This window comes from Bubalus bubalis, chromosome 3 (genome assembly GCF_019923935.1).
Source record: "Bubalus bubalis isolate 160015118507 breed Murrah chromosome 3, NDDB_SH_1, whole genome shotgun sequence".
In the NCBI taxonomy this organism is placed as follows: domain Eukaryota; kingdom Metazoa; phylum Chordata; class Mammalia; order Artiodactyla; family Bovidae; genus Bubalus; species Bubalus bubalis.
In genome coordinates, this window is record NC_059159.1 from 109,321,458 (window position 1) to 109,343,849 (window position 22,392).

The following is a 22,392-nucleotide window of genomic DNA, read 5'->3' on the forward strand; positions in this document are numbered from 1 at the left end:
GATCATGGCATCTGGTTCCATCAACTTCATGGCAAAAAGATGGTGAAACAATGGAAACAGAGACTTTATTTTCGGGGTCTCCAAAATCACTGGAGATGGTGATTGCAGCCATGAAATTAAAAGACGCTTGCTCCTTGGAAGAAAAGTTATGACCAACCTAGACAGCATATTAAAAAGTTGAGACTTCACTTTGCCAACAAAGGTCCATCTAGTCAAAGCTACTGTTTTTCCAGTAGTCATGTATGGATGTGAGAGTTGGACTATAAAGAAAGCTGAGCGGCGAAGAATTGATCCTTTGGAACTGGGTGTTGGAGAAGACTCTTGAGAGTCCTTTGGACAGCAAGGAGATCCAACCAGTCCATCCTAAAGGGAATCAGTCCTGAATATTCATTGGAAGTACTGATGCTGAAACTGAAACTTAAATACTTTGGCCACCCAATGTGAAGAACTGACTCGTTGGAAAAGACCCTGATGCTGAGAAAGATTGAATGCAGGAGGAGAAGGGGATGACAGAGGATGAGATGGTTGGATGGCATGACTGACTCAGTGGACATTAGTTTGAGTAAATTCAGGGAGTTGGTGATGAACACAGAGGCCTGGCCTGCTACAGTCCATGGGGTTGCAATGATTTGGACATAACTGAGTGACTGAACTGAACTGAACTGAGAAGGAATCTTGGCTTTGTCCATTATAAGAGGCACAAACACCACACCCATAGTAACTGTCTAATTGTTGAGGTCTACAATGAATAAAGTAGAGAGGATGCCGGGTAAGAGTTCATTTTCTGCTTTGCTAGAATAAGCAGATGTAGGAGGTTGATGTAATGTGGAAGTCAAATTGTATAATTCGGTGGTTTATAAGCCACATGTCTTCAGTCACTAGCAGGTGTCCGCAGCGCTAGCCTTCAATCTGTGACTGTCACTAATGCCATCTTACGTAGCCTAGAACTTCAGTGGAAATATGGAGCACATCTTTGGATTCCCAGGAAATAAAGGTAGCTCCTTCATTGCCTCATAACTATGATTTTCATAAATATATTGAGCACTGGCTGTATACCAGGTAATTTTATATTCTTTCTAATCCTTGTAAGAGTTAGTTGCTCAGTCATGTCTGACTCTTTGTGACCCCATAGATTGTAGTCAGGCTCCTCTGTCCATGGAATTCTCTAGGCAAGAATACTGGAATAGGTAGCCATTCCCTTCTCCAGGGGATCTTCCCGACCCAGGGATTGAACCCAGGTCTCCTGCATTGCAGTCAGGTTCTTTACTGTCTGAAGCCACCAAAGATCCCATAAGGCAATTATGTTCACTTCGTAAATAAGAAATCTTGAGGTTCAGCTAAGTCAGTTGGTTTAACCAAGATTTTCCGACCAGCTAGAGAGATTGAGTGTATAAATACAGTTCTATAAAACTTGAAGATTATGCATCTTATTTTAACTGACTGCAAAGCCCCTCTTGTAACTAAAATAAGTGAAAGCTTGTTGGAAGTAATAACATAGCAAATACTAATTTAGCTTTAACATCAGGTACTGTTCTAAGTACTTAATACATATTGACCCATTTAATCCTTGCTATAGCCTTATTTAGTAGGAATTACCATCTTCATTTTGCAGATGAGGAAACTGAGGTACTGGGAAGTTAAATAAACTGAGCCAGATTATGAACCAGTAAGTGACAGACCAGCTTATAAACAAAGCCATGTGGCTTTGCATTCTGGGCATAACAACTAGGTAAAAGAATTGGAACTTCTTTAATTAATATTTTAAAGGGTTATCTGAAAAAGTATGGTTTGATTTTCTATAGTAGTTTGCCAAGATATGTACCCAAATGTATATCCTGCTAAACATTAATCAAAATATTTCAAAAAAGTTTGAGAGCCTGAAGCAAATAATAATAATGAATAGTAGTAAAAACAGCTGTTGAAATTAATTTTACATCTATAATGTGCCCTGACACTGTGCCAGATGACTTACATATGTCATCTCATTTAACATTTATAATAATAGTTTTATTATTTCTAGATAACAGAATAAATTACTGAGGCCCAGAGAATTCCCTGGTGGCTCAGTCAGTAAAGAATCTGCCTGCAATGCAGGAGACCTAATTCAATCCATGGGTCAGGAAGATCCCCTCAAGGAAAAAAAGGCAGCCCACTCCAGTATTCTTGCCTGGGAAATTCCATGGACAGAGGAGCCTGGTGGGCTACCGTCCTTGAAGTCGCAAAGAGTCGGACACATTTGAGTGATTAAACCATTTGAGAATTTAATTAATGTTTCTCATGGCACACAGTAAATATATGATGTGTCTAGGATAGACTTTGCCTTCAGAGCCCACATTCTTCATTACCAAACTAGTACTCCATTCTTTCATAATTTTTAGTGGTGGAAAACTTTATCTTCTGAGAACTGACTTGAGTTTTAAAAACCAGCACGAGTCATTTGTGACTAAGTCATTTGTTTTTTGAATTTTAGGGACTTGAGATTAAGAACTGACTTATTGGAAAAGACCCTGATGCTGGGAAGGATTGAGGGCAGAAGGAGAAGGGGACAACAGAGGATGAGATGGTTGGATGGCATCACCAACCCGATGGACATGAGTTTGAGTAAGCTCTGGGAGTTGGTGATGGATAGCGAAGCCTAGAGTGCTGCAGTCCATGGGGTTACAAGGAGTCAGACATGACTGAGTGACTGAACTGAACTGAACTGAGATTAACTTCTGATCAAAAACACCATTTGACGAAAATACAGGGTGCTTTTCTGTTGTGATCGATAAATTGTCTGAAATCAGTCCCCTAAACACATTTTGTGCACTGGTAGCAACATGGTAATTACAATATCCCCAGGTGATGACTTTGGAGGAATGCTCTTCTTACAGCAAATTTATGCTCTATGCTTGACAGACACTGCATGTTAATGAAGGAAATAATGGCTAGAAGCTTACCATATGCCTCTGGGCTTGTGTCATGTTGCTTACAGGCATCATTCAAGCATCTACGTAGTCACTGGGTATACTACTCTATAATGGTTGTTGACCACTAAACCACTTCATCATCTGCAGCACTTTTCTTACAGGGCGAACTTGCATGACTTTTAATTAATGCATGGTTCCAGAGGATCCACACTATATGTGATTCAACTCCATACTCTGAATGAAGACTAAGCTGAGTTGGTAACTCTTATGACCTTTTGAGGGAACATGTATCCCTTAAGTGGATGAGGAAGTTACCAAATCTCCATATCCCTTGATTCTGTCTAGGTCAAGACTACCTAATCCTTTCTTTGTTTTCCCAGGTCTTGGTGGAGGTTGCACATAGCATCCTCCTTTCCAATATATTGTTCAGAATTAAATTTCTTAGGAAAGAACTGTGAGAATAGCTTGGTCAGCCATTCTTGGTGAAGAAAATACTGCAGTAGTGGATGTGGAGTGGAGGAGTGGATGGGGGAAAGCAGAGAGGGAGAAGAAAGAGATAAAAGAAGTGGCTTTATTGCACATTTATAGACTGTAACTGGTGTGAACCGACTTCCCCTGCATTTTGCAATATGCTTCTTTAAGCAAAATTTCCTCTCCAAACTCAGAAAACTCTGGCATGCCTGAGAACAGTCACCTCCAACTGCTCTACCCTCAACTAACTAACTAACTGTCTCTCTCAACAGTTAGAAGCAAGCTTGTTGGAAAATAGTGTTTCTAGAGCTTCCAAAAACACAGTAGACTTTTTTTCTTGACAAAATCTGTCAGCAAAGTAGGGAGGAGTCCATGATGAAAGTTATAATTTAGACGTGACAACTCTTAAAAGTAAAATTTGTGTATTTCTAAATGCCTCCTTTCCAAAAAAAAAAAAGCTTTTCATATGGAGCTATTCTATTGAGAACATTATTGAATGCAGCTGCTTGAAGAAAAAGCACTTAATTTGGATGGCAAGATCTCTGTTAGAACAGTGAAGGAAATAGTCTGGGATGATCATTTCTCCCTTAAATTGAGAGAAATGCTAATTACCAGTAAAATGAAATGGAGACCTAAGGGTAAGATTTTTTTTTTTTTAACCAAAGGAGTTAGAAAAATGTCTCAATAGATGAAAGCCAGAAAAGAAAATAACAAACAGTGAATAATGATAGAAAGCTACTTGCTATTATTATTAAAAACAATAGTCACCAGGTCTGATCTCATACTAATTATTCTAAAAATCCTGAAAGTAAGGTCTTCTTTCCCCCATTCGATAGACGAAGAGCAGAGATGAATAGCAGAAACATAATTAGAGCTGGTCACCCAGCAAGGAACTGGCAAAGTTGAGATTTAGCCCAAAGACTAAATTTCCAGCTTTTCGCCACTCCTCTGAAGGACTTGAAAGAGAACTTGAGAAGTGAATTACAGTGTTCTGATTACCATGGCTTTGTTGGAATGGCCACCTCCTTGGAACTCGATGGTCCCAAAAGCATCGGTGGGGCTGAGTTGAGTGTGCTTGCTGATGGACCACTTCTCAGACTGGATGTCATTTCGAGAGAGGCGACTTTCATTTTTCTCATTCTGAAGAACCGAGATACTGGGAGTGAGGCCAACATGCTGGCCTATTAGACGCCCACAGCAACACCTATAACGTAAGAGGTCAAAGTGAACCCCTTGTATTAGTGGCAACTGGAATATACACTTAAGGCAATCTGCTGGAGAAATCTACAAACTGTAGCAAGCCAGCAAGTCAGTTTTCAGGTGGAAACCATATGTGGCATACCTGACAAATGGTGAACTCAGGATTTACTTGACAAATTAATAGACTTCTTCTCTGGCCCTTCCTCATTTTGCTCTAGCTGTAATGTGCCTCCCATCTTTCTGAACCAACCCTCTTTCACACCAGCCATATTGTTCAGGACTGGAACCTAAGAATGGAAGCCCTGTAGATTTTTCTACTTCTCACTCCTCCCATCTATTAAATCTTGCACAAAGGCCACTGAGCAGCTTTAAGGGGAGAATTTTAACAGGCACATTTAAATAAGGACTCTCAATCACATGTGAGTAAGAACCTAACTTGTCTTTTCCCAATTGACACTCATTGTCAAATATCCAATTCTGAGAATAAAAATTTGCAACTTAAGTTTTCTTGAAGAAACAAGAAAAAATTATTCACAAGATATGTGAAAACAAAATTTGTTCCTTACATCATGAAAATGTTGCTTGTACTTTACTACTAGCATTACTATGACTATTAGCAATAATACTGATATGTAGTTACCATTTATTAAATACTAACAGTGTGACATTCATTGTATGGGTACAACATTATAGTTTTAAAGGTATTCAAGGTTGTACAGCTGGTTTATATGATTCCAGAGTCTATATTTTAAACTACTTCATTATATTATCTTTTCATAAAGGCACTTCCAGATATGCATATATTACTTTATCCCAAATGCTTCATACTTTCTATACTTTTGATCATCAGGAAGTAAGTAGAATTTAAAAAATGTTCTTGAATAGAAATCTGAAGGTCTGCAGTCTAATCAGTAATCTGCTAGGAGTATCTCATTTAAAAGTCTCTTTTTTCACAGTAGCTGAGCATGTTGGTAAAAACTACCCATTTTGATGAAATGCTGGAAAAGGAAACCACACTAAATGTATATTTATATATATGTATATATAAATATAAAATCCATTCTTACAATGATGAATTCCCTTCCTGAGGGTGTATCTGTTATTTTGTACAGGCTCTCAAAGAATTAACTACAGGCATGGCATATTACATGGTGTGTATATATAAGATTGTTTCAAAGGTATTCAGTAACAATGAAATCTCTTGCAATGGATAGTGACTAGTATCATAGTTTTGTTCCCATAACTGCTACGTCAAGTTCTTGCTACATTATAAAGACAGCAAGCTTACCTATGGGGGTCTTTGGTGCTGGGGATGATGTGAACACATTCTCTTTTATAAAAGGCTCTTTCTATCCAGGACTTCTGAGCCTGAAAAAAAGGAAGAGGAAAGGGGAACACAGCCTTTAAGTATTTTTGACTAGAAAGCAAAATTCCACAAACACTTAACAGACTGATATCCCATAAACTGAATTGAAATTGTTGTTACTTCACACATAAATGCTGTATATAACAAAATCCCTTACTATCATTATCTGCTGATTAGATTTTTTAACATTATAATGTGAGAGTTAAAGGAAAATGACCATAATAAAAAATGCTCAAGTTCATAATGACTTCTGAAGAACAGATAAATAATGCTATTTACAGAGAAAACGAAAGCTACAGAGCAGTATGTTTGTAACCCTTTAGATAACACGTATTAGTGGAAGGAAGAAATATACCTAAATAATCATAAAGTTTTCATGGCTGACACTTTCATTAGATTTTCTTTATAGAAAGAAATAAAAATGGTGAGGAAAATACATAATTCGAGCCCTAATCCATCACCATGCTTTTACTAAAATCCAAATGATCAATGCTTGAATATGGAAGGGGAAAAAGGAGATGGAAACATAAGAAGGATAAATGTCTTAATCACAGTTCAAAGTTTCAGAGGTAATGCCTTTGGAAGGAAAGTAGATGCCACGTGTTTTGGCATCACACATGCCTTTCAGCACATGAAATACAGCGTCTTAGAATGAACATTGTTGCGACTGTCCACACAGCAGCCTGGCCACTGAGATCAGGTTCCCAGAAGGATAAAGCGAGTTCCAACAAACTGGACCATCTTTGTTCCAAAACAGTGTCCATCCTTCATCCCTTAACCCCCTTCTTTACCAGCATTTGAAACAGTATAGGAGTCTCCTATGAAATCTAGTAAACTACTCAGAAGATTCCTTCTCTAAGCAAGTGGTTAAGATAGAAGTTGGTAGAGTAACACGTAATGTTATTTCCACATGGTGTCATCTTTTATCTAACCCAGGATCAGAACAAAATTCCTACTTTTATTTATTTATTTATTTTTATTTTTTTAATTTAATTTTATTTTTTAACTTTACAATATTGTATTGGTTTTGCCATATATCAATGTGAATCCACCACAGGTATACATGTGTTCCCCATCCTGAACCCTCCTCCCTCCTCCCTACTTTTAAAATACACAGAGAGTTTGGGATTGACATATACACATTGCAATTAATATATTTAAAATGGATCACAAACAAGGACCTACTTTCCTGTGTAGAGCATACGAAACTCTGCTCAATATTCTGTAACAACCTAACTGGGAAAAACATTAGAAAAAAGAATAGATACATGTATATGTATAACTGAATCAATTTGTTGTATACCTGAAATTAACACAACATTGTTAATTAACTGTAAAGTAAAGTAAAGTGAAAGTCACTTAGTCGTGTCTGACTCTTTGGACCCCATGGACTATACAGTCCCTGGAATTCTCCAGTCCTGGTATTGGAGTGGGTAGCCTATCCCTCTCCAGGGGATCTTCCTGACCCAGAAATTGAACAGGGGTCTCCTGCATTGCAAGAGAATTCTTTATCAGCTGAGTTAAGAGGGAAGCGCTAATTAACTATATTCCAATATAAAGTAAAAAGTTAAAAAAATACATTCAGGGCCAAAGTGCAAACAAGCTGTTTACTTGGCCTGTCTCAATGACCAATGTTGACTGTTTCAAGTCCCTGTTTTGTTGGCTATAACTGATACTAACTCTTCTAAGGACCCAAAGGGCTGTATAAGTTGTGCTAAGGTCTTTGTCCTGAGTCCCTTAATACTGCATCTCTGTCCTCTTTCACAGTGGAGTCTACATGAGCATGTGGCACTGAAGGCATAACACTTACATGCATAACAAAGCACATTTTGAAAGTAGCAACACAGGGAATGCTTGAAGGGTACAAAGGGCCAGCATCCTGTTTCAGTCACGGTTGCAATCAGGTCGCATAATTTCTGAGTGCATTGTCCAAATGTAAAGGAGCAGCCTCTCTGCCGAAGAGATCCTGGGTCCAGGTGGCCCTTTGCACTGTCATACCACAAAGGTAACATTTGCAGTTCTGTTTGTCATTTTGGCATGGAGAAAGATTCAGTGTCTATTTTCAAAGTTTTTCTTCTCAAAAATGCAGGAAAAACTAGTGGCTACATCTTTGCAGCAGAAATAAGCTTAGATAACCAGTCTTTATCTTCATATAAAGCCTGTAAGTTAAACTATTCATAGGCTGTGATTTTTTTCCTAGAAACTGAATACTTTCTTTGATAATATCTCTTGGCAGATAGATGGTAAAAATATTCCTCTCTGGACATCTGAAACCAACTTTCCCTACACCTTGGGGAGCAGAAAAGGGAGAGCATACTTTCACTTTTGGGGGGCCCACTTTGGTTGGCATTCAGAAGGATCTTTTGCGAAAGCATCTGGGAATTTCAGGGAGTGCCGATCAATACTCTGAGAGAAAGTAGGAATGGCAGTATGATGGGAAGAGAGTGATGTCTGCAGTTAGAAAAGTGGTATGAATGAGACTGCAGCTTCAACAAAGTCATATAATTTCTCTGATCCTGTTTTCCTCATTTATAAAAATGGGCACAACCATAATGCCTGAAACGCAGAGTTGTTATCATTATATAGGTAGCAAGTTTTCATTTCAAGAAGAGGAACCAGTCTTACGTTGGTCTGGTACTAAAAGTTCAGATAAAGGTTTAAATGAGAAACACTATTAAATTGCCATAGCAGATCTGACCTAAATTGACTTTATGTCACACTGGAGATGATATGCTCCCAGAAGGCCTGTCTATAGACAAGGTATCTAGAAATTTATTTAACTTCTCTGAGCCTTTTCTATAACTGAGGATAATCATAGCTACTTTGGAAAATTGTATTAATCAAAGTAGACGATTCAGGGTAAGCATCTGGCACTCAGTAGGTACTCAGTAGGTAATAACAATGCCTAACTTTTATTTGGAATTTAGCATGTGCCTGAAATTGTGCCTTATATGTATTATCTCCATGGAGCCTTATAAGAACCCCATGGGGGAATTACTACTATTATGTAGTGTCTGTGTGAGATATAGCGAATTAGAAGTTAGACTTTGAACTTGAGCTGTCTAACTCCAGAGTTCATACTCTTACCCACTCTGCTCAACTGTCTCTCCAAATTAGACGTTATTGGTATTAAAATACCCTAGATCTGGGCAGGCCTGGGAGTGCCCTTGTAGAGGCGTGTCTCAGAACCACTTCACACGTGCACCTTTCCCCTCCTTATTTCCTCCTTCCAGTTCCCACAAATGAAGTAATCAACACTCTACTCTCTTCTTCCTCTCTCCCTGAGGTTGAGGATTGAGGTGGGACATTAGGCAGTCACAAGAATATGAGAAAAGTAAAAGAAGGGGGTATCATTATAATGGCTACAACAATGAAATGGAATCACACAGGACTCCCAACTTGAGAATTTCTAGAGCACCTCCATTATTTCTCTCACTTACGGATCCTGGTTCCAACATGGAAGGCCCTAGAAGCTTTACTCAGATGGCGTGCAGTAAGACTGACTGCAGATGGATTGCTAACTTGTTTGTTGGTCTTTAAGTAATTTGACTTGCAAGTGGTTTAGCAACTTAATTACCTTCCCAAAGGTGAATAGTTACCTCATTGTCAGCGAAGGGATTAAGGATCGGTTTCTACTTCTTATTATTACCAAACTAACAATTTCTCTTACAAAGGCATAGAAAATTGGGAGGGGGGGGAAAGGAAATGTAAAAAAAAAATTTCCATCATTCATAATTGAGCTGGATTCTTTTTTTGAGAAAGAAAGCATAATATATAACAGAAAGAGCATATGTATAGCACACAAATTAGGAATTCTACCAAACATCATGTACTAAATAGGAGAAATTTACTATGCTTTATTGTGGGCTTTACTTTACTGTGCTTTTATTCAGTCTTCAATGTAGATGGATATTAGATTTTAAAATTCATTTTCCTGGCGTATTTGGTGTATAATCATGATTTAACTTGTCCCCTAAACTAATTCCCTTTTCCTCTGTTCAAAGGCTTTGAACTACTCTTTGTGAAGCTTTATACTTGGCTGCAACACCCAACTAAGTTGGGTTAGAATGGCTATCCTTGATGTTAGAAAGCATAAAACAGTTTGGACATGCCATGTTTCTAGTTGACCCTAATTCTCTTCTAATGCAAAACTTCAACAGTGTGCCCGAAAATCTTTTCTTTTAAAATATGCTTTGGAGGACTCTTGTACTCTTAGAAAAGTGACTGCTATCAGCCCTTAGAAATCACTTTTCTAAAGGTATTACGGTCACAAGACCATGGCTGAGTTTGTGAAGGGCTATTTTCTTTCTTGTCTTTCTGTATTATCAGTCATGTGTGATGTATAATAAGGAAGTGTTTTTCAAAGGCTAATAATTAAAAGACATTTTTTTCAAAACAAAAATTAGGACATTCACATTTCAAACAAAGTATATCACCCTCAAAGAATAAAGTACATATGAATTTTGAAAGTCAATTGTACAATAAATAAAGCATCAAAATAATAGGAAGCAAAAAAAGAAAAAAAATTAAGTTGTTTCATTTAACCAGTTCAATTGTTTTTCACAAAGACTCTGCTATAAACGTTAGTCCCTCAAACTTCCATGACTCTTCTTACCACCTACTCCCCACTCACTTAACTATCGAGTTAAGACCTTCTCCAGCCAGGAATAATATCTAAATCTGCCTCCAGAAAGCCTCGGAAACTGCTATTGCAATCACCCTGTTGGTAGAGCAACTTCACAGAAGGACACCAACCCAGACCAATAATCGCACACTAGACAAGAAAAAGAAAAAAAAAGAGTTCACTAACTTCTTAGGAACAAATTACGAGCAAAATTTTACTACGTTCCTCATTTTGAGACTCTCAGGTTTAAAATTTACACTCTGCCCTAATCAGAACAAAATACCAGAGACTCCAAGGCACTGAATGCCTGTGTTCATTTTTACCTTTTGCTTTTCCTCAACATCTCCCTGGCATTCCCTGGGTCTTCCTCTAGATGCCCAGATCCAATACCGGAAAGTTGAACAAGAAGAAAATGAGCTGAAATAATTTTACCTGAGCACTGACTCTGAGTGGTGGCAAAGGCAGTCCCACGAGCAGCTCCTGTTGCTTTCATTTTGCTGCATCTGGGGTTGGTCATCCCGTTAATAATGCTCTTATGACCGCCCACCGGAAAAAAAGTCACTTGCCGGGCTCTTCCCCCAAGAGACGTTTCAAGTAAGCAATGAACTTGGGCAGATTAGCCCCTTGGAATGTGCTGCTTTGGGATTAGCCTCACTAAGAATCTCATGGACATTCCCTTGCAGCCCTCAAACACTGCTTGATTTGAACATCTAATCTGACGCCAGAAGAAAAACAAATCCCCGGAGAGATCGGATTTAACTGGCACAAGTCCTGACAGGCTCTCCCCCCTTGCCTTTTTCCATTTTCAGCGAGAAGCCTTGTGAAAGTGTGATAAGGTGTTCTGAGTTCTGAAAAGTTCAACTTTGGAAAGCAAATCCTTCTAAAGAAACAGTATATTAATGTTCCAAGTGGTTTGAACACACAAGCAGCATTGTTCATTCCTCCCCAAAGGATGGAATGATAGCATTTCTTTAAAGAGGAACTGCTAAAAACTCTGAATGTTTCAAAGAATAGTTGAGTCCCTGAATGTGAGCCCAAGGAGAATAAAGTTGGGGTTTATCAGTGATGTTCCACAACTTCTGAAATGTCAATAAATAATAATAATAAAACTGATCACACATCTTACCCTGCAGCCCCTCCCCCACAACTGTAACTGTGTGACTAGAAACCTACACTCCCCCGTTTCCCTATTAAAAAAAGATGAGCTGGGACATGGATGCAGGCTGCAAGCAGCGGCTTTGTAATGTGCTTATCTGGGGGTGGGTGGGGCAGGGGTGAAGGCAACTTAGAAGGTCTTGCTCACACAACACAAAAGAACTCTTTCAAATATCTTCCAAGAGTAAGTGTTTTAGATAACAGTATTTCTTAGCTAGATAAATGAACAAACCGGGAAGAAGAGAGTTCAACTTTCAACAAGGCAAAAATATTTTTTAAAAAGTGAGTATGCGAACACTTCATCTCCAAAGGACTTATCTCTTCTTGCAGATGGAATTCAGAGCTGAGAGGTCTGTTTGTTATCAACTCTGTGGGCTGCGTACCTGTGAGGACAGTGGCACTTTGAGCTTCATTTTCCCACAGTCTCCTGTCAAAAGTGCCTGCTCTGTGTTACGGGGGCACTCCCTGAGAGTCACAGTGTGAACTAGGTAACATTTCTATCTCTGATCAGGATCAGGTCCACAGCCTTCTCCCTGCCTTTCTGCAGTTTCCAGGATGGATCTTTCAAACTCCCCCATCTTCTGGTCTCTCACTCACCAAGGTTTCCCTGGAGACAGCAGGTAACAAATTACTAAGTGACTTTCAACTGAGGAAACATTACAATAAGCAAAATGCAAATGAATCATCAGACTGAACGTTAGCATTAAACACTAGATAGAGAAGTCCCTTTGACAGTCTTCAGGAGTTAGCTCCAGAATAATATGTAGGGATGACCTTAATAATATGCATACCCTTACTTCTATGCAGCTGTAACACTCCTATGCCTTTATTCTTAAGGAATCAACAGAGATGTGAGCACACAAAGGTGTTCACTGCAACATTTTTTATAATACAGAAAAACTGGAAACAAAAGTCCCTCAATGGGAGGCTAATTAAACTATAGTTCATGCTGTTTGATGATCACAGGTTTCAGAAGACTACATACTCACGTAGAGAAATATACATTTTCTCATTGTTAGCTCAGAAAAGCAGGACAAAATTGTAAGTAGAGAATGATTACAAATTTTAAATAGATACAGAGATGGGATTTTTTTTTGTTTTGTTTTGCTTTTTTATATTTTCCAAAGTTTTCTTCTGTAACTATATATTTATAGTCATTAAACTATCTTCTTTGTGGCCAGAAGACTTCCAGATCTTTTTCCCAACTGTTAAGCACGACCTTATGATAATGGGGCACAGAGAGAGGGGGAGGGGAGAGGGAGGGAGGGGAGAGGGAGGGAGGGAGGGAGGGAGGAGCAGGGAAGGGAACAGAGAAGAGGAGGAGAAGGAAGAGGAGGGGGAGGGCTGGCTGGCACGCAAGGTTCTGAGAGACACTGACCTAGCAGTTGTAGATTGTGAGACTAAAATTGGTTACAGATAATCCTATGTCAGAAATATTTGAGAAATTCAACTTTCTCATCTTCCTTCTTCACTAGATATGACTTCAATTCTTCATCTGCCTTGAGTTCAGTCAGATCCACACTGAATCTTGTAAATATTGTCCATGTATTTTTTTAGCCCTTTTTTCTCTAGTCTTACTTATTTTTTGTTGTTGTTGTTGTTTTCTTTTTGCTTATTTTTCCTTCCTAGAGAGAAATACTTGATAGGGACAAGAAGATGAGGCACCTCCCATGAACTTTACACCAAAGACAAAAATACTGTCACCAGAACCACGAGCATTCTAAGTGAACAAGGAAGCCCCAGGTAAACTCAGCACAGCATTTCTTTCCTGTAAGGTTACCCATGATCTTCAGGACCCTTGGATTTGAGAAGGTAATTAGTTCCAAAGAGATTTTAGCTCTGGGCCACACAGTCCATGCGGATCTTTTAAAAATCCTATTCATTACCCAACAATGCAACCCCAACTCCTGACAGGATACATCACCAGCCTCTTTCAGATGTAGTTTAGAGAGAATATAATTTGAATACTAACAAGAGGAGACCACAAGTGTAGTGCAAACTGTGGTTATTCTTCACTCCTCTTTATGTAATGACAGATTACCTTATTCTCCCAATCCATTATTAAGTAAAAAGATCACACTTGAATATATTAAAAAGTTTCCACTGGTACATAACTCAAGTTGGAAAAATGAAATCCGATTTTCTACAAGTATAAACTAGATTTTGACAGGGATGATTTGTATTTCATTTTTATAAAGATGTACAAAGCACTCTATTCTGTGATGTCTACACTTAACAACAACGACAACAACAAGAGCATGATATAGAGGAGGGCTCAGTAAACATTTTCTGTAAAGTGCCAGATGGTAAATAATTTAGACTCTCTGTGGGTCACACGATCTTCGTCACAATACTCAACTCTGCTGTTGCGGCACAAAAGCACTCGTCGGTCATGAGCATGGCGGCATTCCAATAAAACAAGCAGTGGGCTGGAACGGGTGTGTACTAATCAGTCCGTGCAAACAGAGAAAGGGGGTAGCCTGATGGAGCAGCAGGGGAGGGGGTGATGGTCCTAAGAACCAGGCCTCCATGGTACCAGCACTAGCTTTTCTTGGCTCTTCCTCAAGCATGTCAGGCCTCTACATCCTCAGGTGCCTCTGCTTCTGCTTTTCTTTCTAGCTGGACAGCTGCATCCTCAGATCACCCACAACTTGCTTCATCAGTACACTAGGACCACCTGAGCCATCATTCTCTACTCTACTCCAGCTTCCCTTTCTTTTCCTCAGCTCTTCCCATTACCTAGTCTTTATGCATGTATTGCCTATGTCCTCCACTAGAATGTAAGTTCCCGAGGGCACTGATTTTATTTTGTTAGTGCTGTCACTCCAACACCAAGAACTATGTCTGGGATGTAGTCAGCTCACACAGGTGACTTAGGGACAACATTTGATTTACTTGTATATCAATTCCTCACCTGTAAGATGATGACATCAGATGGACTGGACTCGTTTCCTAAAGGTGGTACCCAGAAGCATTTTTCTTTTAGCAGTTGGATTTATAATAATATATAATATTTAAGCAATGGTTAAACCTATAATTTAACAAATATTATTGTTTGGAGACATCATATGTTTTTTATTATGGAGTTATGAAAAATGAATCTTAAAATATTTAATAAATTAGATTAAAAATGATTTGAAGATAAAGAATTATGATGGTATCACATAAGAAAGGGAAGTCTGGGAAACACAAGACCAATTTCTCTTAAATATTCCTTGTTTTTATTCTAATATATGTAAATAAATGTATTGTGTTCTCTAATATTCAGAGTTGCCATTGACCTATAAAGTAAAACAGTGCCAGGGAAACATGACAAAGCCAGCTGCCTCTGAAGCATAGTATCATCAACATGGTTTTCTTAAAACAATCAATCAGGACATCCCTTGGTCAATACTCTTCTTTGGTTTCCCATCCTCAACAAGATGAGACCAGTTCAGTATTTAAAAATGTTCAGGATCTGCCTCTGAAACTATCTATTCAAATCACTCCGTCTCCCTCCAATCTTTAAACACATTATGTTCCAGTACACTAGATTATTGATTGTTTCCCTAATGCACCATGCTGTGCCATGCTCCTCAACCTTTGAATATGCTGGCCCATTCACCTGGAAGGCTAGGTTCCTGCTTCTATGCTGAGCAAACACCTGTTTATTCTTCCAAACTCTGCACAAAACATTGTATTCTTTGACAAGCTTGGCTGACTACCGCCAGACAGAATGAATTACCACAACTACTGATCCACTTCAATACCTTGCTCACACTTCCATTAGGAGAAAAGTCATATAATTTTAAAATTATTTGTTTTCATGTCAAAATTTATAACCCCCCCACTGCCTATTTCTTCTTGGAGAAGGAAATGGCAACCCACTACAGTGTTCTTGCCTGGAGAATCCCATGGACAGAGAAGCCTGGTAGGCTGCAGTCCATGGGGTCGCACAGAGTCAGACACGACTGAAGCGACTTGGCAGGGAGCCTATTTCTTCTACACACACACAGTATTCTGAGTCTATCACGGCATAACTGGAGTTTTGAAGCCTTGTCCAGGACACTCCCCTTCTTCTTCCTCCTGTTTTTAACATTGTTTCCGTGGAAATATCAATTTCTCATTCCTAATTAGTCAGAGTTGGGGAATAATTATTTGTGAGCTATTTACACTAAATTATTTTAATTACTATAATTAGCATATACATTATTAAATTATTTGTACTAAAATTCACTTTATAGCCTCTAAACTTAAATCATATACACCATAACATAAAGTTAGATTATAAATTTATCACTAGTTAGGCAAAAAATTCAATAAATCATGCTTTACAATTATAACTGAAATTCATCTTTTGTCTGTTGGTCATACTGCATAAATTATACCTAAATACATGCAGAATTTTATGTAGATTTACTATGAATATGTACGAATGTTAATCTCACAGAATTTTTGTAAACAAAAATATATATTGCATTTCTTTGAAAAATTGTTTCATTATTAATCAATACATTATTGCATGGCAGTAATATATTATAGTTATAAAGTATTTTACAGTTTACAAATGCTTCCTCACATAATATTTTATGCAATATTCACAATAACTCTGTAAGGTAGGTACATAAAGTTCCATTATATAAATTAAAAACTGGGGCCTATACAGGTTTAGTGTCTCACTAAGTTGTACATCAGCTATTGGCTCAGCCTAATGGAGCCAAAGTCCTTGTGCTTCTATAGGATACAGAGGGTACAGAGAACCCTGCATCCTGTATATTCCAGGACTAATTTTAAGGATGCTGAGTCATTTTTGCCTTCTTTGTGGTGGGATAAGTGCATTTTAATTATTCTTATCTTAATAAGAATGTATATATACACTTCATCAAGCCTAAAAGCCTGCTGAAAAAATGGAAATGAGGATATAGACTTCTATTTCAAAAGTATCCTATTTATGATCAAGGATTAGACATCTGCTTGAATATAATTGCTGTTTCCATACATGGTGACATAAAAAATTAGAAGTCCCACACATACTTTTAGCAACTTGACTGCCTTCATTGACCAAAAAGCGTAACTATAGCGGAGTCAGCCATATAAAACTGGTTTAGGCTGCAAGTGTGGGAAATACAACTTTGTTTTCTGTCAAATAAATGCAGAGCTAGGGTGAGGTAATGTCATCCTTTAAGTCCTTAATTCTATTTAGCTTTCACAATTCATTCCAGCACCATCCTTATTTTGTCAGAAGCCAAAGAAATGTGCTGAATCACGAAACTGGTACATTTTGTTATGTAGAAACACAGAGTTTATGTGACAAATAATATCATAGATTCATAGGCTGATTTTTATTTTGTTTGTGTCTTTTGCTCTGGGAGGATGAAGATGTTAAGAAGAAGTGACAATGGATAAGTAAGTGTACTTCTATTTGTAGTAGAGTTCTCATATGAGGATTAACTACTTAGGAAATCAGTCTCTCTCTTATTATTTTTAGTTTATCATCAGTCCTAATTTAAAGTATTTTGGGTAAAGAAACAGATTCATCTTAATCAATGAGTGATTAAGTTCAGTTCAAACTCTTAATCCTCACAAGGTATAGACAAATTTGGTTGCAGGACTTTATTTCTGAAATCCTGATTTTCTTTATCCATTCAAAGGCAGAGCCTAGTGGAAGCATGGCTGATTAAAAGTCCCGAGACACGCATCCTAGCCATGTCTTGTTGAGTTGTTTAAACCTGGGGGAGGACTTACTCTTGATGATCTTCTAGGTCAAGCTCTGTTCTCAGAGCTAAGGAGTATGGGAATCAGAACCTGCGAGCACTGTCATTGGCCGCTCATTAATGTGTACAAGACAGGTGTAGAGGTTACTTTTCTTAAATAAGAGAGTATTTTGTTTTAATTTTTACAAATTCATGAAACCACTGTTCTTTTTATAACAAACAAAAATGTAGCAGAGCACAGTTTTGTGCTTACTGAGCACAAAGCACATAAGGAGATTTGAATTAATAAATAATCCCTGAAAGAATTCTCCCCAGACTCCAACCATTCTTAAGAATGCCTCTGGTTTAGCAATCTGGCACACATGTCAAGTCCTAATTCTTTTTCAATAAGACTTCAAGTATTATTAAGACATTATCACAATTAATTAATAACTTGACATTTCTGGTTCTGCCATTGAGAGAGTTTTCAAGACCAGAACTTTGCGTTCTTTTGCCCTCATTCCCAACCAAATGATAAATCAAATTCTGATGATCATTCCTATCAGAATATGCAGTCTGCCCACAATTTGTAATTTTTTTAACCTAACAGTCAAGAATTACTTAACTGGAGAAACTGAAGCCAAATCAAGACCATTTTTTATCATCAAAAGTGAGTTATAAGCAGATTGGTCTAGCAATGCAACTGTAAAGCTATTTCTATTACTCTCTGGAAATGAAAAATTATTAGATATTAAGTTGTGCTTAGTCACTTCAGTTATGTCCGACTCTCTGTGATCCCATGGACCATGGCCTGCCAGGCTCCTCTGTTCATGGGATTCTCCAGGCAAGAATACTGGAGTGGGTTAGTGCAGCATAAATGTATTTCTGTGTGATAGTCATCTTTCTTTGTCAAATTACTAGATTCTCAAGCAGAAAATAAAGCCATCCACATAAATTCAGCCTCTGGTTATGTTGTACTAATGCAATAGTTTAAAGCTTTCAAGGTTATTAGCTTCTATATATTGGCAATGCATTTCCTTACATACTCCTTACCAAACCCTATATCTTTTGACTTATTCCTACCTTAGTATGTTAATATAAAATTTCTCTGAAAGACTTTAGGTCCTGGAAGATACTAACACATTTATTAGCTTCCTCTAAATATATTTAAACTTGATGCACATAGAAATGAACAAAAATTCAAAAGTAGGTGTAAAAAATATTAGTAGGTAGTACAGAAATACAGATTTAGTCTATAAATTGTATTCCATTAGATAGCAATGTGATTTTTTTCCTCCTATTTTCTTAGCATCTCATCCTCACTCTGATGTAGAGAGTTCATTCTTTGGATATTTGATGTCAAAATGAATTTCTGATAGCAAAACACTTCTGAAAGAAGCTATGCTAATGAAGCTATTTTTAAAAATGTACTGTGCTGGCTTTCTAATTGGTCCCTTTAATTCATTCTCCACCCAGCGAAAACAGTGATCATTTTTTCCTTTTAATTAATAGACTTTATTCCTTAGAGAAGTTTCAGGTTAAAAAAAAAAAATGACCAGAAGTACAGAGAGTTCTCAAGTATCCCCTCCCTCTACTTCTCCCCATGGTTTCCCATATTATTTAACATCTTGCATTGCTGTGCTATATCTGTTGCAAATGATGAACTGATAATGATATATATTCATTAACTAAAGTTCACAATTTACTTAGGTGTCACACTTTGTGTTGTACAGTTCTATGGGTTTTGCCAAATGCATATCGTGTATAAATCATTGAAATATCATATTGAATAGTTTTATTAATGATCTTTTAAAAGATACATTAGCTCATGGCATTCCATCTCCCTTCCCCCATATCATTCAGTGACTTCCATGACTCCGAGAATAAAATTGACATTCCTTAGCAGGTTTCACATGCCTCGCATAGTCACATCCCACGTACTACCTCCATCCAGGCCAGCCTTCTTTCAGATCTACAACTGATCCATATAAAAAAGTCAGAAGAGTAAAACTGTCATGATAGAAATTAGTCTTTAATTTGAGAACTGCTTTCTGATGAGATACAAACAAATAATATTTATGACCTGATTGGAAGAGGTTGTGAATGATTTGACATCCACATTTCTGAATAAATTTTCAAAAGTAGCAATTCTCCACAGCTTTGTTTAATTTGATAATGTAATTTATTTTAAGATTCCTATTTGGCATATGAGAGAGAAGTATGATAAAGATTTTGAAAGTAATTAGTAAAGACATTAATTACTGAAAATCATGGAGCAGACTATCTTAATTAATTTATTAATATAAACTCCAAACTCTAAATTTTCAAGAGACCTTAGGTCCCTTTCTCCAATATTTAGTAGAAAACTAACTTCTTCCTGGTGAATGGCACCCTGCTTCTAGCAGGTGATATAATGGCAAATGAAAATCATAAATATGCACACTTATGTGAAATTTCTGACTCTGGAAGGCTATTCTATGTGTTAGAATACTATCTGTGGCCAGTGGTTAAAACTGTCACTATAGGTAAAAGCCATCACATCATGGCAAATAGATGGGGAAACAATGGAAACAGTAACAGACTTTATTTTCTTGGGCTCCAAAATTACTGCAGATGGTGACTACAGTCATGAAACTAAAAGACGTTTACTTCTTGGAAGAAAAGCTATGACAAACCTAGACAGCACATTAAAAAGCAGAGACATTACTTTGCCAACAACGGTCCATATAGTCAAAGTTATGGTTATTCCAGTAGTCATGTATGGATGTGAGTGTTGGGCCCTAAAGAAGGCTGAGCATTGAAGAATTGATGCTTTTGAACTGTGGTGCTGGAGAAGACTCTTGAGAGTCCCTTGGACTGCAAGGAGATCAAATCAGTCAATCCTAAAGGAAATCAATCCTGAATATTCATGGGAAAGACTGAGGCTGAAGCTGAAGCTCCAATGCTTTGGCCATCTGATGCAAAGAGCCAAATCATTAGAAACGACCTTGAAGGTGGGAAAGATTGAAGGGGATGACAGAGGATGAGATGGTTGGATGGCATCACCGATTCAATGGACATGAGTTTGAGCAAGCTCCTCGAGATGGTGAAGGACAGGGAAACCTGGGGTGCTGCAGACCATGGGGTTGCAAAGAGTTGGACAGACTGAGTGACTGAAAAACAACAAAATAGGTAAAAGTATAAAATATAATACTGATTTTCACTCACACATACACATTCAAAATAATACATTTCTTTTTTTCAAAAAAGTATTTCTTTTCCTTTCTACTTTTTTTTTGACATATTAATATGTATACTAATGGAAAAGGTCAGTTTTGATTCCAATCCCAAAGAAAGGCAATGCCAAAGAATGCTCAAACTACCACACAATTGCACTCATCTCACACGCTAGTAAAGTAATGCTCAAAATTCTCCAAGCCAGGCTTCAGCAATACATGAACCATGAACTTCCAGATGTTCAAGCTGGTTTTAGAAAAGGCAGAGGAACCAGAGATCAAATTGCCAAGATCTGCTGGATCATTGTAAAAGCAAGAGTTCCAGAAAAACATCTATTTCTGCTTTATTGACTATGCCAAAGCCTTTGACTGTGTGGATCACAATAAACTGTGGAAAGTTCTGAAAGAGATGGGAATACCAGACCACCTGACCTGCCTCTTGAGAAACCTATATGCAGGTCAGGAAGCAACAGTTAGAACTGGACATGGAACAACTGACTGGTTCAAAATAGGAAAAGGAGTATGTCAAGGCTGCATATTGTCACTCTGCTTATTTAACTTATATGCAGAGTACATTATGAGAAACGCTGGGCTGGAAGAAACACAAGCTGGAATCAAGATTGGCGGGAGAAATATCAATAACCTCAGATATGCAGATGACACCACCCTTATGGCAGAAAGTGAAGAGGAACTCAAAAGCCTCTTGATGAAAGTGAAAGAGGAGAGTGGAAATGTTGGCTTAAAGATCAACATTCACAAAGCTAAGATCATGGCATCTGGTCCCATCACTTCATGGGAAATAGATGGGGAAACAGTGGAAATAGTGTCAGACTTTATTTTTTGGGGCTCCAAAATCACTGCAGATGGTGACTGCAGCCATGAAATTAAAAGACGCTTACTCCTTGGAAGGAAACTTATGACCAACCTAGATAGCATATTCAAAAGCAGAGGCATTAACTTTGCCAACAAAGGTCCATCTAGTCAAGGCTATGGTTTTTCCAGTGGTCATGTATGGATGTAAGAGTTGGACTGTGAAGAAAGCTGAGTGCCGAAGAATTGATGCTTTTGAACTATGGTGTTGGAGAAGACTCTTGAGAGTCCTTTGGACTGAAAGGCGATCCAACCAGTCCATTCTGAAGGAGATCAGCCCTGGGATTTCTTTGGAAGGAATGATGCTAAAGCTGAAACTCCAGTACTTTGGCCACCTCATGCGAAGAGTTGACTCATTGGAAAAGACTCTGATGCTGGGAGGGATTGGGGGCAGGAGGAGAAGGGGACGACAGAGGATGAGATGGCTGGATGGCATCACTGACTCGATGGACATGAGTTTGGGTAAACTCCGGGAGTTGGTGATGGACAGGGAAGCATGGCATGCTGCGTGCGATTCATGGGGTCAGAAAGAGTCAGACATGACTCAGCGACTGAACTGAACTGAATGTTATTAGGTTGGTGCAAACTAAATTACGGTTTTGGACTGTGAATTTTAAATCATTAAATTAGGCTCAAACACATCTTTATTAATCAAAATATGAACCATTACAACCAACACATTTTGCCAATGAGAAATAGTTTTGTTTATTCCTGAAAGCATGAAAATCCATACTTTGGGATTAGACAAACCCTTGAAAAGCATTTTCTGCATCCTGCTGGTGGTGGAAGCACTTTCCCTGCAAAAAGTTGTCAAGATACTTGAAGAAGTGGTCATCGGTTGGCAAGAGGTCAGGTGAAGATGGTGGATGAGTGCCCAATTCACTCAACTTTAGAAGCACTGGTTTTGACG

General features: G+C 38.1%; 1 protein-coding gene across 1 annotated transcript in view; it reads right to left on the reverse strand.

Moving 5' to 3' along the window:
- TRPM3 (transient receptor potential cation channel subfamily M member 3) overlaps positions 1-22,392 on the reverse strand; it is a gene marked incomplete in the record, with an annotated part of 593,048 nt that overhangs the window by 272,295 nt on the left and 298,361 nt on the right. The window contains 2 exon segments of the mRNA XM_045165065.1: positions 4,380-4,584; positions 5,869-5,948. Coding sequence (XP_045021000.1) covers positions 4,380-4,584; positions 5,869-5,948 — 285 coding nt within the window.